The sequence below is a fragment of the Oncorhynchus keta genome, chromosome 32, assembly GCF_023373465.1.
Source record: "Oncorhynchus keta strain PuntledgeMale-10-30-2019 chromosome 32, Oket_V2, whole genome shotgun sequence".
NCBI classification, from domain to species: domain Eukaryota; kingdom Metazoa; phylum Chordata; class Actinopteri; order Salmoniformes; family Salmonidae; genus Oncorhynchus; species Oncorhynchus keta.
Genome location: NC_068452.1, coordinates 31,635,806 through 31,652,516, shown reverse-complemented (window position 1 = coordinate 31,652,516; position 16,711 = coordinate 31,635,806). Strand labels below are relative to the sequence as shown.

At 40.5% G+C, this 16,711-nt stretch overlaps 1 protein-coding gene across 1 annotated transcript in view; it reads left to right on the top strand.

Annotated features, from left to right (window-relative positions):
• The window catches only part of LOC118365624 (forkhead box protein K2-like), a 49,237-nt gene that overhangs the window by 10,767 nt on the left and 21,759 nt on the right, over positions 1–16,711 (top strand). Inside the window, exons 2-5 of the mRNA XM_035747987.2 lie at positions 453–641; positions 7,780–7,930; positions 14,724–14,870; positions 16,199–16,392. Of these exons, the coding sequence (XP_035603880.1) occupies positions 453–641; positions 7,780–7,930; positions 14,724–14,870; positions 16,199–16,392 (681 nt within the window). The remainder of the gene's footprint in view (positions 1–452; positions 642–7,779; positions 7,931–14,723; positions 14,871–16,198; positions 16,393–16,711) is intronic.

Here is a 16,711-nt window from a genome sequence, read left to right as displayed (position 1 = left end):
CTTGACTGGCCTTTACAGAACCTTGACCTCAACCCCATCAAACACCTTTGGGATGAATTGGAACGCCGACTGCGAGCCAGACCTAATCACCCAACATCAGTGCCCAACCTCACAAATGCTCTTGTGGCTGAATGGAAGAACACCCCGCAACAATGTTCCAACATCTAGTGGAAAGCCTTTCCAGAAGAGTGGAGGCTGTTATAGCAGCAAAAGGGGAACCAGCTCCATATTAATGTCCATGATTTTGGAATAAGATGTTCGATGAGCAGGTGTCCATATAATGTAGTGTATAACGAAAAAGGCATTACATACAAAATACTTTTTACAGTTTACATACATTTTTAAGAACATTAACATGTAGTGTGTGGCTGCTCAGAGGCCACATAGACTGGAAGGTTGCATTACATTGTGTGGTAGGTGAATTTGAACCTTTTGTCTCTTTTTCTCTGCAGGTGCATTTTCAGGTTTCCCAGCACAAACATCAAGATCACATTCACAGCCCTGTCCAGTGGAAAGAGGGAGAAGCGTGAGGCGCCTGAGTCTCCAGTAAAACCAGTCCACATCTCTCCACTCACCATAAACATTCCAGACAACATCGCCCACCTCATGAGCCCCCTGCCCTCACCCACCGGCACCATCAGGTACAGTGACAGTAGGCCTGGGCCTCAGTTAACCTTGAGATTACTTATTATCATACTGGCCTGGTGGCTAATGCTTTGTTTATTGAACTCTAGGGGAAGCTGTGAACCAGGCTCAGGTTGCAGCTTAGGTCACCTCCTAACCTACAAAATCTGTCCAACACCGCTTTATTGTGTGTACTTGTTAAGCCTATCTGTGTGCAGCCTGTGGCAGTCTTCACTTAGCTGCTGTGTGCGTGTTGTCTGAAAAATACATGGCTTCTAGCAATGTTAATTTTGACAGCTGTTTTAATACCTTTTATTCTCAGTCACAGTTTAATAATTTCATCCTTTGTTAGTTATTATTAGTTGACTAAAACTCTGGCCAGTTTATCTAGTTTAAGTCACAGCCGTTTAAGTCACATAGTAAGTGCATTTTTTCCCGATTGGGGAAAAAAAATATATATATATATATATAAAAATATAAAAAATTAAATTAGGAATATTTAGGCTACCTCTAACTTCCATCATGTGCACATTCCTTGAAAAGGGGGGAAATTGAGCTTTACAAAAAATGCCAGGAGTATTACTGTACTACTAATATTCAACAAATAGCATTTGTTTTTTCCATAGCAAAGGTTAGTTCAAGTCAAGAGCCCTGTAGGCTTGGGTGGTATACTGTATAACGGGGTATTTGGAAGAAGCCACGGGAGGATTTTCCAAAACCGTCAACTATTTCTTTGACGTTTCAGTGAATTTGAATATTTATAGCTACTTTTTATGTTAATACCTGCAGTCAACTTGTGCAATACATTAGGAGATAAAGCATATCGCATTCTTCATTTCACCTATCACATTATTTTATGTGATGTAGCTTACCGTAGTTCCCCAGAACAGTTGAGCCAGTCATGTGTTTGTTTGGAAGTAGCACAATTGGAGAAAGCAATGTGGTGAGTACACAGCATTCTATATTGATCGGTGAGTCTCTGTTGTGCGGCGCACATGAGGTGACGAAGCCATCAGATATCTTATATTGAGTTTCTGACAGAAGTCAGAGTGCTAGATGAGTTCTGTACTAGATGTCGACTGATTATGATACCGATTATTGGAGGACCAAAAAAGCCGATTAATCGGCCAATTTATTTTATTATAATATTTTTTTTGTAATAATGACAATTACAACAATACTGAATGAACACTTGTTTTAACTTAATATAATACATCAATAAAATCAATTTAGCCTCAAATAAATAATTAAACATGTTCAATTTGGTTTAAATAATGCAAAAACAAAGTGTTTTGAGAAGAAAGTAAAAGTGCAATTTGTGCCATGTAAGAAAGCTAAAGTTTAAGTTCCTTGCTCAGAACATGAGAACATATGAAAGCTGGTGGTTCCTTTTAACACAAGTCTTCAATATTCCCAGGTAAGAAGTTTTAGGTTGTAGGAATTATAGGACTATTTCCCTCTATACCATTTATATTTCATTAACCTCTTAAGTCGACCCTCTACTTTTTCAAACATTCTGTTAAAAATCGCGCAACATTTCAGCGCCCTGCTACTCATGCCAGGAACATAGTATATGCATATGATTAGTATGTGTGGATAGAAAACACTCAGACGTTTATAAAACTGGTTAAATCACGGCTGTGACTATAACAGAACGTGCGTTTCATCGAAAAGCGCAGGAAAATCTGATCACTGAAAGTTGGAAAATATATCAATGCGCCACTTACATGTATTGTCTATGGGAAAGCAAATTACCTGGAGCCGAGATTACAATTCCTACAGCTTCCACACGATGTCAAGTCTTGTCATTTGCCTAGGCTTTGTTTCTTGGTCAAACGAAGAGACAGCCCATTTCTTCAGGTCTCCGACCGGATATTTTGGTTGAGATTTACCCGGACATTATTTCCAGACGTACAGCAATAGAATATACATCGCCTCGTGATCAATTTGATCGCTTATTAACGTTTACTAATACCTAAAGTTGCATTACAAAAGTATTTCGAAGTGTTTTGTGGAAGTTTATAGTCTACTTTTTTAATTTAAAAAATGACGTTCCGTTATAAGACGCCATTTTTTTCCGTTGATCACAGTCTTCATAGATCGATATCTAGGCTATATATGGACCGATTTAATCGGAAAAAAATACCCAATAGTGATTATGGGACATCTAGGAGTGCCAACAAATAAGATGGTCAAAGGTAATGAATGTTTTATATTTTATTTGTGCGTTTTGTGTAGTGCCGACTATGCTAATTATTTTGTTTACGTCCCCTGCGGGTCTTTTGGGTTGTTACATGCTATCAGATAATAGCTTCTCATGCTTTCGCCGAAAAGCATTTTAAAAATCTGACTTGTTGCCTGGATTCACAACGAGTGTAGCTTTAATTCAATACCCTGCATGTGTATTTTAATGAAAGTTTGAGTTTTAACGAGTGCTATTAGCATTTAGCGTAGCGCATTTGCATTTCCAGATGTCTAGATGGGACGCCTGCGTGTCAGGTAGGAGCAAGAGGTTAACCTTTGACTATTGGATGTTCTTATAGGCACTTTAGTATTGCCAGTGTAACCGTATAGCTTCCGTCCCTCTCCTCGCCCCTCCCTGGGCTCGAACCAGGAACGCAACGACAACAGCCACCCTAGAAGCAGAGTTACCCATGCAGAGCAAGGGGAAGAACTACTAGAAGGCTCAGAGCGAGTGACGTTTGAAACGCTATTAGCGCGCTCTAACTAGCTAGCCATTTCACTTCGGTTACACCAGCCTCCTCTCGGGAGTTGATAGGCTTGAAGTCATAAACAGCGCAATGCTTGACGCACAACAAAGAGCTGCTGGCAAAATGCAAAGAAAGTGCTGTTTGAATGAATGTTTACGAGCCTGCTTCTGCCTACCACCGCTCAGTCAGATACTTAGATACTTTTATGTTTGTATTCTCAGTCAGATTATATGCAACACAGGACACGCTAGATAATATCTAGTAATATCATCAACCATGTGTAGTTAACTAGTGATTATGATTGATTGATTGTTTTTATAAGATAAGTTTAATGCTAGCTAGCAACTTACCTTGGCTTACTGCATTCGCATAACAGGCAGTCTCCTTGTGGAGTGCAACGAGGGAGAGGCAGGTCGTTATAGTGTTGCACTTGTTAACTGTAATGTTACAAGATTGGATCCCCCGAGCTGACAAGGTGAAAATCTGTCGTTCTGCCCCTGAACGAGGCCGTTAACTGTCAGGAGAATTCTATACTCCTGTTCATTTACCAATTCAATTATGTCACCCATAGTCTGTTATATCAGGATTTGTAAGATACTGAGAGAAACGAAAACAGACAGGCCCAGTCTACTAAAGTTAAATGTTTATTCACGGGAACGTTCTGAAGTCAAGAATACAAATCAATTCATTTTATACTGACTTCTCATGCCCACACAAACATACGCACACACATGTCCTGCTACGTACACACTGTCTGTCTCACTTCCCAGCTGACAGAGATAGTGACCAAGCTCAGACAGTCTGTGTTTAGAATACCATAAAGGCATATTGTTTCACCCAAATTTTGACTAGGACTACACATTTATTGATTATGATTTCATACATTCCAATCAATTCCATAACATTTTTGTTTCATGGCGGAATATTCTAATTGTACATTTAACAGACAATTCTCACCTACCACCGTTCCTAGGCCGTCATTGAAAATAAGAATGTGTTCTTAACTGACTTGCCTAGTTAAATAAAGTTTAAATAAAGGCTTTTTTTTTTAAAAGAAAGATCTTTCAAATCGGTGCACATAAATACCGATTTCCGATTGTTATAAACTTGAAATCGGCCCTAAATAATCGTCCATTCCGATTTATCGGTCAACCTCTATTCTGTACAGCTGCCATTTCCCCCCCTGTGCTTTTTACTAGTGTTTTTTTTTCTTCTCCCATCTGGTCCATGTACACATGCTTCTCTTCCTTTGGAAAAGCAAGCATCCCAACTTTGTTCATTTGCACAATTTCTCTTGTTCGCTTTCACTTGTAAATGTCCATACAGATCAAAAATTACATTCGGTAGCTACTTTTGTTTAACTTTATGAGCTGTATTTGCTGGTCTTTGTAATTAGTTTGTTTTGCTCGTTGGCATTTCGCAATTAGTTTGCTAATTTTTGTTACCATTCTGGTAAGAAGCCCATTTGACTTTGTTTGTAGCGCCCTCTTGTGTGCTATGCTGGTAATACCGTAAATCCTGGAACTAGAGAAGGACTGTATGATGACATGAATATCTGTATACCGCACAAGCCTACTGTCCTGGCTTCGCATCAGTTCAAAAGATTGAAAGAGTGACTGAAGTGACCACCAGGGAACTGTGTGGGAGAGCCTGGCAGGTCAACTCAATCAGTCCGTGCAGCTCAAATATGTAATGAGAGGATTGAATGAAATATTCAGCACGCATGCATGCTTAGGATTGGACAAAACAGTTGAAAAGGAGCTTCATGTCAAATGAAATGTGAGACTAATGGACGTGGAATTTTCCTCTTCACATTTTCTTAGACACAAATGAATTTGTAAGAGTTGTAGTTTTTTTCCAGTGCATTTCATTATCGTACTAGTTTTAGACAGGAAAAATAGGTTGTTGATTAGTTACTGTTGACTAAACTAACACTGGCTTCTACTGGTGTGAACGTTTAAATGTAATTGGGATCCTTATCATTAGGAAACATTTTTAAATTCACATTGCAGTTATCACACAACATATTTTGTGTTATTGCCAAACTAGACGATAGGCTATATAGACCTGGGGAAAGTTGTGTAAAGGTTGACTCAGCAAAATGACTTAGCTGCAGAACGTAGACTGCATAGTGGGTAAATATCCACATCTATGAGTGTTGAAGTGCTAGGCTCAACTTCTCAGCTGTTTTTGTCCTCTTTCTGCCTGGTGGCTGGGGCCGACCTGCCTATACTGTGCCCCTCCCCTCTCTGTCCTTCCCTCGCTAGCTCGCTATGAAAGATGCAAGTGTTTGTTCTCTGAACTATAGTAACTAATCTAGGGCTCTACAGTGCGACCATTTTACTCGCATATGCGTATAAATATTTTTCTGTGCGACCTGGACATTTTGTTTAGGAGTGCCTGGAACATTTTAAGGATTCTAGCTTTAATATCTCAAATATTGTTCATTTTGCTCAGTTGTAAATCAGGCTCCTCCACTCAAATTCCTAGCAGAATTGAATCTCAACTCTCCAGAAATGGGGAGTTGACATGCAAGTCGGAGTCAATTATTTTGGCGTCAACTGTCCACTGCGTCATCATCGTTAACAGTTGGAAAAATGGCAGAGAAAGGCAAGCAACAGCACTGAAGCCCTGTATGGCAATATTTTGAGAAGTGAATGAGAAGGAAATGCACATTTTGCGAGGTGAAATTGAAGTACAGTAATGGTAGTACAGGTGCAATGCTTAACCATCTGAAAGGGGCACACCGTGAGACCCAAACCGTTGTGGGAAGGATACGTGTGTGTGTGTGTGTGTGTGTGTGTGTGTGTGTGTGTGTGTGTGTGTGTGTGTGTAAAAAATGACAATTTCAACAATGCTTAATGAACACGTTATTTTAACTTAATATAATACTTCATTAAATCAATTCCGTCTCAAATAAATAATGAAACATGTTCAATTTGGTTTAAATAATGCAAAAACAGTGTTGGAGAAGAAAGTAAAAGTGCAATATGTGCCATGTAAAAATAATCTAGCGTTTTAAGTTCTAGAACATATGAAAGCTGGTGGTTCCTTTTAGCATCTAATAACTACAACCTAAAACTTCTTAACTGGGAATATTAAGTCTTCAATATTCCCAGTTAAGAAGTTTTAGGTTGTAGTTATTAAAGGACTATTTCTCTCTTTTACCATTTGTATTTCATAGACCTTTGTCTATTGGATGTTATTTTAGGCACTTTAGTATTGCCAGCCTAATCTCAGGAGTTGATGGGCTTTAAGTCATAAACAGCGCTGTGCTTCAAGCATTGCGAAAAGCTGCTGGCAAATGGAGAAAGTGTGGTTTGAATGAATGCTTACGAGCCTGCTGCTGCCTACCACCGCTCAGACTGCTCTATCAAATATCTAATCATAGATTTAATTATAATATAATAAGCACACAGAAATACGAGCCGTAGGTCATTAATGTGGTCATATCCGGAAACTATCATCTCGAAAACAAAACGTTTATTCTTTCACTGAAATACGGAACCGTTCCGCATTTTATCGAACAGGTGGCAACCTTAAGTCTAAATATTACTCTTACATTGCACATTCTTCAATGTTAAGTCATAATTATGTACAATTCTTGCAAATTAATTACGGTCTTTGTTAGATAGAAATGGTCTTCACACAGTTTGCAACGAGCCAGGCGGCCCAAACGGCTGCATATACCCTGACTCTGCTTACACTGAACGCAAGAGAAGTGACACAATTTCAGGCACCGCATTGATTATATGCAACGCAGGACAGGCTAGTTAACTACACATGGTTGATTGTATTACTAGTTTAACTAGTGATTATGTTGAGATTGTTATGAACACTTGAAATCTGCCCTAATTAATTTGCCATTACGATTAATCGGTCGACCTCTAGTGCGAATCATCCATGAATTCCTACTAGCACATCTGCCAATCAGCTACGGCGCATTGCACCAATGATGGAACTGCTCCAGATACATTGAAGAATGGAAAAAATATTGTTTTCATTTGATTCTAGCCAATCATCAGTGTTTTATCTCCAGATTATTCATGTTTGCTTCAGCTAATGACAAATCCTTAAGCTTTTTCTGCAGTGTTAACTCTCAATGCCTCATGAAACGGTTTTGCTCTCCTTTCAATATGGGTTAGATAATGTGAGTATTTGCATAGGTAGTGTGTACCAGTCTGACTGCAGGCTACTGCAGGAAAGGGTACAGATAAGCTGAGCCAAGATATTTATTTTCGTGGGGCCCCTATTCCTCAGAATAGCTTGGCTAATTGTAAACCATTGCTTGATTTCAGTAGATCAATTAGGCAGTTTAGTTTGTAGCCTAAAAGTTGTTATTATTCTTAGATAATTTTATATATATATATATAATTTTATATCTACTGTGTTTGTCATCATGCTGACTTGATGACTAACGGTCTGGTCTTCTTCTTCCCCACAGTGCTGCCAACTCGTGCCCCTCCAGTCCCAGGGGAGCGGGCTTGTCCGGCTACAGGATGGGTCGCATCGTCAGCTCTGCAGAGCTACAGCTCATAAACGACAACTCCCAGTCAGAGAACGACAAGGAGGCCTCAGGAGGGGACAGCCCCAAGGTGAGCACCACATACAGAGCATCTCCATTGAACATGCTTTTAGTCTAAGGCTTAAATTCATCTGTGTCTGTGAAACTGGCATTTTTCATTTATTGGCAATCAGCAGTTGAAACCATAAAATGTTATCCCCGCCACTGTTTTGGTAAAAATCTGAGGGATGGCGCTGGAGAAATGTAACCGCTCTCAAATTCATAGATGGAAGAATTGACCAACCATGATATCAATATAGCTTTAATGTCATGAGGGTGTACAGTGTTCGTTTACATTTACTTTGTTTTAGTGCTGAGTAGGGTTGAATATTCAGAGGTGGAAACTTTCTGTGGGAATTAACGGGAATATATGGTAATTAACGGATATCTATGCAAATTAATATCAGTACCATTTTAAATGTTTGTTTTTTTGCCTTGGATATATTTACCATATCATATGGAGACAGAAACAGAAACCATTTACCTTATCATAAGTAGACATAATTGCAAATGGTTAAATCCTTCCAATAGAGAGAGAATTATGAATTGAACTTTAATGAAATAAGTTGACTCTTCACATGGGATGATTTCACTGAACAACAAAAGAAAGGGAATATTTAATGATCCCCAATGATCCATCGCATCTCCTCAAAAAAAAATAAAGTTTTCAACATGCATCTACAAACTAAAGCTTTGGTTGTCTTCCTCTCATGCTTCCATGTCTTCTCCCTGGACCTCCTCCATGTCCACCTCTTGAACATCAGACTCTGAGGCCTCATCTTTACTGTCACTTTCCAACCTGTTTGAGGATGGCTTGTTGTCAAAAAGCCTCAAATTTGCCTGGATGGTCACCAATTTTTTCAACCCTTGTATTGGTCAGCCTGTTGCATGCTTTGGTGTGTGTGTGTGTGTGTGTGTGTGTGTGTGTGTGTGTGTGTGTTCTCAAACAAAGACTAGTTGCGATCTAAGATGGCTGATGTTGGTGGAATTTGGAGGATGATGGAGGCAACAGTGAAAAGAGCCTCATATCCACAAAGTCCTTTCCACCAGGGGACTGATGAGATATGTTGGCATGACTGCCATATTGCATCTCCATGCCAAAGGCCTTTCTTGGAAGTTTACTTCACCAGACTGCAAATAACCTTGCCCTCATCAAGGCCAAGGTGGCGAGACACTGTAGAGATGACACCATAGGCCTTGTTGATCTCTGCCCCCGACAGGATGCTCTTGCCAGCGTACTTGGGGTCCAACGTATGCGGTGGTGTGTATGGGCTTCAGGCAGAAGTCTTCACGCTTTCTGATGTATTTCAGAACTGTTTCCTCTGCTTGGAGCAACAGTGAAGTGGGCAGGGCAGTATGGATTTCTTCCCTTAGATCTGAAAGCTGAGTCTGACCATCAGACAGGATGGCATTGTCTCCCTCAATCTGTGCAATGGCTACTGTTTTAGGTTTCAGGCTGCTTAACACTCTCTCCCAAAATACATTACCCAGGAGGGTCCTCTTGAAGGAGCTGTCTGTCGGCAGACTGTGATATATTCTTGGAGAGACTCCTTCCCCTCCAGGAGACAAACATGTCAAACACGATGACAACAAAACCCCAACAGATGTTGCCAGGAAGCTTCAATGTGGTGCTCTTATTCTTCTCACTTAGCTTGGTGAGGTAGATTGCTTCTATAACTTGATGACCCTTCACATACCTAACCATTTCCTTGGCTCTCTTGTAGTGTGTATCCATTGTTTTCAGTGCTATGATGTCCTTGAGGAGCAGATTCAATGCATGAGCAGCACAGCCAATGGGTGTGATGTGAGGGTAGGACTCTCCACTTTAGACCAAGCAGCCTTCATGTTTGCAGCATTGTCTGTCACCAGTGCAAATACCTTATGTGGTCCAAGGTCATTGATGACTGCCTTTAACTAATCTGCAATGTAGAGTCCAGTGTGTCTGTCCCTTGTGTCTGTGCTATTGTAGAATACTGGTTGAGGGGTGGAGATGTAGTTAATTATTCCTTGACCACCCATCAGAGATTGCAATAGTCTGCTTTCTCTATGATTTGCTTGACCTTCACTTGAACTCTGATCTCTGCATCCAACAATTGAGTAGATACAGCATGTCTGGTTGGAGGGGTGTATGCTGGGTGAAAAACAGTCAGAAATCTCTTCCATTACACATTGCCTGTGAGCACTAGTTGCATACACAGCTTGAGCAAGAAATTAATCATAATTTCTCTGACTACGTTCCTCCATTGAGTAAAAAAAAACTTCTGACTCCAGTAGGAATTGTGTTACGGTGTCTGATTCATCATTTTCATCTCGAATAGTAGTAGATGGACTTTTGTCAGAGGTTGCTTGTGATTGCTAAGGAAATGTTATGAACTTGGCCAGATGATTCTGCTTCTTTGGTGCATTCTTCACATACGATTTGGCAAATGTACACAGTTTTTCCCTCTACATTAGCTGCAGTGAAATGTCTCCAAACGTCAGATAGTGCCTGTGGCATTTTCCTGTAAGGATTCGGGGGGAAATTAGTTTAAAAAAACAAATACAATTCCATGTACAGATAAATACTTAGATTAAACAACTCCTTTGTAAGATAAATGTTTATGGAAACAGGTGAATTAACACTCCTCAGTTAGCAGGCTCAAGCAAGCAAAAAAACTAACTAGCAGAAATCGTTAACAAGTTAGAAATGATTTAAACACTTTGTTGTAGGCTACCATTTACTAGTTAACAAAAAATAATTTATGTCATATAAAATATATTCAATAGCATCTCATTAGTGCAAGATCTTGAGAATCAGCTGTACATGTGATGGAAGAATGCATTGTGCATGCAGAGGGTTGCAACTCCATTGACTTGGATAGTTTAACCAAAATATGCCACAAGACCTAGAATTGCCTTGTGTATCCCTCAAAAAGGTTCACTGTTATAAGCTAACTTTAAAAAAATAAATAATAATAATAATTTAAGCCCAGGAATTTGGGTAATTTAGCGGATCTTCCCATGGAAAGTTTCCTTCGCTTTGCAACTCTAGTGCTGGGTGATTAGTGCTTTTTGGGGTCATTTTGGTTCTAGTATTAAAAAGGAATCGTGATTGTCATAACGCATACTGCATTTAAGGACAATTGTATTATGTGGATTGAATGATATACCAACACAGAATAAAACATTTAACAAAAGTCCCATGATGGTAGTGACTGCCCATTACTGCACTTATTAACCATCATTTATTTACAGTACTATTTACTTTAGAAATATTTTTTTAATATTTCAGTTGTTGGGTATATTACATTTAGTTTTATTTGACTTTTTATTATTTAATTCCAATTCATCTCATCTCTATAGCTGCTGTCTGACAAAATCAGTATTTTAATCGTTCTTGAGTAAATAAGGCATACTTTTACAACTGCTCAGTATCAACGATCAATCACTTAGATCATGTATTTTCAGGTAGAGATGCCTCTCAAAGCAACTGCTCCCTATGCCTCTCGCTCACGTGTCTTCTGTCTCTTCTCTCCCTCTGTGTGCCCCACACAGACTGGACAAGTAGGCGTGAAATTGTTTATGGTCATATTGGTTAATTACTGCGCTAATCTATGTAGAATATTGGCCTGTAGGAAACTACAACTACACAGTTTGGATGTGATCTGATTTATCTCTATTGGTTTAAGAAAAAAACATGTCTGATGTTAACACTACTTTGTTTACAAACATTGGAGTAAAACGAGTTTGGATGGGGTATGACATTTGTACTAAGCTCAAGGCATTTATAAGTTGTATTCTTCAAGAATCAATTGGTACTGCTACTGCAGATTGCCCTTTTTTTAAATAAGTGCACACTTGAATTAATTGGAGAGGAAAGGTTGTCATGTGTCTGCCTGTTTTGGCATTTTAACTGATGCATTGTGACAAAACAAACTCATGGTTTGTTGTCATCAAATGTAATTTGTCACATGCTTCGTAGACTAACAGTGACATGCTTACTTATGGATTATTTTCCAACAATGCAGAGTTAAAGATGAGATGGAAAATAATATACAAAATTGAGACACGAAGAATAAAAACCCAGTGAATTAGAAATAGCATGGCTATACATATAGGGAGTACCCGTACCGAATCGTACGAGGTAATTGAGGTAGCTATGTAATGTACACACCGATAGGGATAAAGTGACTGCAAAAGGATAGATAATGGGCAGCAGCAGATGTGCAAAAAACAGTTTGACTAAGTGCAAAAAAGGGTAAATGCAGCTAGTCCTGGTAGCCATTTGATTAGCTATTTAGCAGTCTTGCTTAGATGTCTTGTGTCTTGGGGGTAGAAGCTGTTCAGGGTCCTGTTGATTTCAGACTTGGTGCATTGGTACTGCTTTCCGTGCAGTAGCAAAGCGAACAAGTCTGGCTTGGGTGGGTGGCTGTCTTTAACAATGTTCTGGGCCTTCCTCTGACACCGCCTGGTATAGAGGCCCCACGTGAGTCAAGATGCTGTAGAACCTTTAGAGGATCTGAGGGCCCATGCCAAATCTTTTCCGCCTCCTGAGGGGGAAGAGGCGTTGTCGTGCCCTCTTCACGACTGTTGGTGTGTTTGGACCATGATAGATCCTTTGATGTGGATACAGATTAACTTGAACCTCTCAATCCACTCCACCACAGCCCTGTCGATGTGAATGGTGGTGTGCTCACCCCTACGTTTCCTCTAGTACATGATCAACTCATTTGTCTTAGACGTTGAGGGAATGGTTGTCCTTCTCCTGTGAATTGGAGTGTGTCCAGGGTTTCTGAGATGATGTTGTTGATGTGAGTCATGACCAGCATTTCAAAGCATTTGATGATTACAGATGTGAGTTCTACGGGGAGATTGTCATTTAGACAGGTTACCTTGGTATTCTTGGGCACAGGGACAATGCTGCCCTACCAAGCAAAAAGGCAGTAACTGCTCATAGCGTGGAGCTGAGAAATATGTTTATTTATGTTAGTTTCACAGTAACTTTATGCAGTTACTGCTAACATGACCCCCATTTTCTCAAAAACACAATACAATAGAGGCAGGATGATTAAGCATGTATTTAATGTAGCAAAAAATTACTAACCCATTTTTTACCAAATGAGCAGTTTCTGCCTTTTTGCTTGGTAGGGCAGACTTGTGGTCTGCTTGAAACATGTATGTATTACAGGGAGAGGTTGAAAATATCAGTGAAGACCCTTTCCTGCTTGGCAGCTCTGAGGACATGTCCTGGTAATGTCTGGCCTTGTGAATGTTTACCTGTTTAAAGGTCTTACTCACATTGGCTATGGAGAGTGTGATCACAGTCATTTGGAACAGCTGGTGCTCTCACGCATGGTTCAGTGTATCTTGCCTCAAAGTGAGCATAGAAGGCATTTAGCTTATCTGGTAGGCTCATATCACTGGGCAGCTCATGGCTGGGTTTCCCTTTGTTACCTGTGATCGTTTGTAAGCCCTGCCACATCCGACGTGTGTCAGAGCTGGTGTAGTAGGATTTGATCTTAGTTCTGTATTGACGCTTTGCTTGTTTGATGGTTCGTCGGAGGGTGTAGTGAAATGTCTTACAAACATTTGGGTTTGTGTCCCGCTCCATGAAAGCAGCAATTCTAACCTTCAGCTCAGTGCTGATGTTGCCTGTAAGCCATGGCTTCTGGTTGGGATATGTACGTATGGTCATTGTGGGCACGGCGTTTGAGTTTGTTTTATTTTTACAGGGACAGTGCACATTAATCAACGTTTCAGTAAAAGTGCCGATTTTAGCCAGCTGGCTAATTTTCAACCGCAGTCCCTCGGCAGGTTGTCGATGCACTTATTAATGAAGCCAATGACTGATGAGGTCGGATAAATCCCGGTACATATTCCAGTCTGTGCCTTCAAAACAGCCCTGTAGCTTAGCATCCGCTTCACGGGACCACTTCTGCTCACTTGTGTGAGTCACTGCTACTTCCTGTTTTGAGTTTTTGCTTGTAAGCAGGAATCGAGAGGATATTTATGGTCAGATTTGCTTAATGGAGAGAGAGATGTGTATTCTGTTTGGAGTGAAAGTGATCTAGAGTTTTTCACCTAGTTGCACAGGTGACGTGCTGGTATAAATGAGGTAAAACGGATTTCAGTTTCCTGCATTAAAATCACGGCCACTAGGAATGCCACCTCTGGGTGAGCATTTTCTTGTTTGCTTATGGTCTTATACAGCTCATTGAGTCCAGTCTTATTGCCAGCATCGGTTTATGGTGGTAGAAAAATATAATGATAACTCTCTTGGTAAATAGTATGGTGTACAGCTTATCATAAGGTATTCTAACGTGAGCAGAACCTCGAAGAGACGCACACCCCCTCCCCTGAGTTTCCCCAATGCTGTCGTTCTATCATGCCGATGTATAGAAAAACCAGCTAGATGAATATTTTCCTTGTTCCACCACGACTCAGAGAAACAGGGTATTACAGTTTTTCAGATCACGTTGATGGGATAGTCTCAAACAGAGCTCGTCCAGTGCACGTTAGCCAGTAGCGCCGCCTACTCAGTGTCAGGGATTTGGGCCTGGTCTGGGATAATCAATATGTCCTTCGACTCATTGCCGTAAAAGTCCTCATCCAAATCGAGGTTGGTGATGGATTTTCTGGGTTCCAGAAGCTCTTTTCGGTCATCGAAAACGATGGTGTAAACATTATGTACAAAAAAGTTAAGATCAACACCCAAAAACACAAAATAGTTCAATTGGCCAGTAGCCTGTGAAACGGCTGCTATTCCCTCCAGTGCCATTGCTCACAATATGTGCTATGCTACCAAGTAAATGACACCCTTTCTTCCTTCCTCTTCTTCCCTTTAGGATGATTCCAAACCGCCATACTCATATGCACAACTGATAGTCCAAGCCATTACAATGGCACAGGACAAGCAGCTCACGCTAAACGGAATATACACTCACATCACCAAAAACTACCCCTACTACAGGACTGCAGACAAAGGCTGGCAGGTGAGAAATGGCGTCTTTCAATACAAATAATTTAATTGAAAATGGTGCATGTGAGGGAAAAGATCTGAACCTGTTTTGAATAGCATTAGGATTCCACCACATGGTTTTATTTGAAATGCCAGAGCATAGCCCCTTGATTTTTTTTCTCTCCACATTTTCTTGTCAACATGGATCAACATCCACAATACTAACTTAATTGACAGAGGGAAAATAAGTCTGTACAGAATACAAATACCTAAACATGCATCCTGTTTGCAACTAGGCACTAAAGTAATACTTGCCAAAGCAATTAACTTTTTGTCCTGAATAAAAAGTGTTTGGGGCAAATCCAATACACCACATTACTGAGTACCACACTCTCTATTTTCAAGCATAGTGGTGGCTACATTATGTTATGGGTATGATTGTAATTGTTAGAACTGGGGAATAAATGGAATGGAGCTAAACACGGGCATAATCCTAGAGCAGGGGTACTCTTACCGTATGAGGTCCAGAGCCTGCTGGTTTACAGTTCTACCTGATAATGAATTGCACACACCTGGTGTCCCAGGTCTAAATCAGTCCCTGATTAGAGAGGAACAATGGTTTTGAGGTCGAGGGTCCTAGAGGAAAACCTGTTTCTCTCCGACACTGGGAGATGAATTCACCTTTCAGCAGGATAGTAATCTAAAACACAAGGCCAAATCTTCACTGGAGTTGCTTACCAAGTAGTCTGTGAATGTGGCGGAATTACAGTTTTGACTTAAATCTGCTTGAAAATCTATGCCAAGACCTGACAATGGTTGTCTAACAATGATCAACAACCAATTTTGACAGAGCTTGAAGAATTTTGAAAAGAATAATGGGCAAGTGTTGCACAATCCAGGTGTGGAAAGCTCTTAAGAGACGTACCCAGAAAGACTCACATTCCTAATTGCTGCCAAAGGTGTTTCTACAAAGTATTGACTCGCTTGTGAATAATTATGTAAATTAGATTACTATTTAATTTTCAGTCGGTTAGCAAAGATTTCTAAAAACAGGTATATTGTGTGTAAATGAGTGAGACTTTTTAAATACATTTTGAATTCAAGCTGTAACACAACAAAATGTGGAATGAGTAAAGGGGTATGAATACTTTCTGAGGGCATTGTATATTAAAATGTGCTTTGACTAATATGCAACCTTGTAAAAGTACACATTCACTTTGGCTTCAAACTGAAGGGCGGAACATGGCTTATCCCATCTGTTTCCTTGTTGTTTTTGAGCATGTGCCATTGATGAACTGTGATGTGAATAACAGCCTTGGCTGCAGTGTGTTCGTACTAACACAACGGCGTATTCTGTTGTAGAACTCGATCCGTCACAATCTGTCACTGAACCGCTACTTTATTAAAGTAGCCAGATCGCAGGAGGAACCAGGCAAGGGCTCGTTCTGGAGGATAGACCCGTCCTCAGAGGGCAAGCTCATGGAGCAGGCCTTCAGAAAACGAAGGCCGCGGGGTGTGCCCTGCTTCAGGACCCCCCTCGGACCCCTCTCCTCCAGGTATGGACCTACTCACTCTCTCAGGTTTCAGTCACACGATGAGCTCGCTGCATGCTTTACTGCAGGGGTCTCCATCCGGTCACTCGCAGCCCATCTATCCACATTGACATTATCCCATCCCTAGTTAGCTCCAGTTGGCCTAAAAATGCCAAATGTAACACTCTCTGCCAATTAATTTCCAGCAATAGTTCCCGTGTATGTCTGTGTAGTGCACACATTTCTCTTCCATTCACTTTGTGTAGCCAGTAAGACGGAATGATAACTGTCTTCTGGGTAGACAGTAGGCTTGGGCGGCATACCGTATACCGGGGTATTTGGA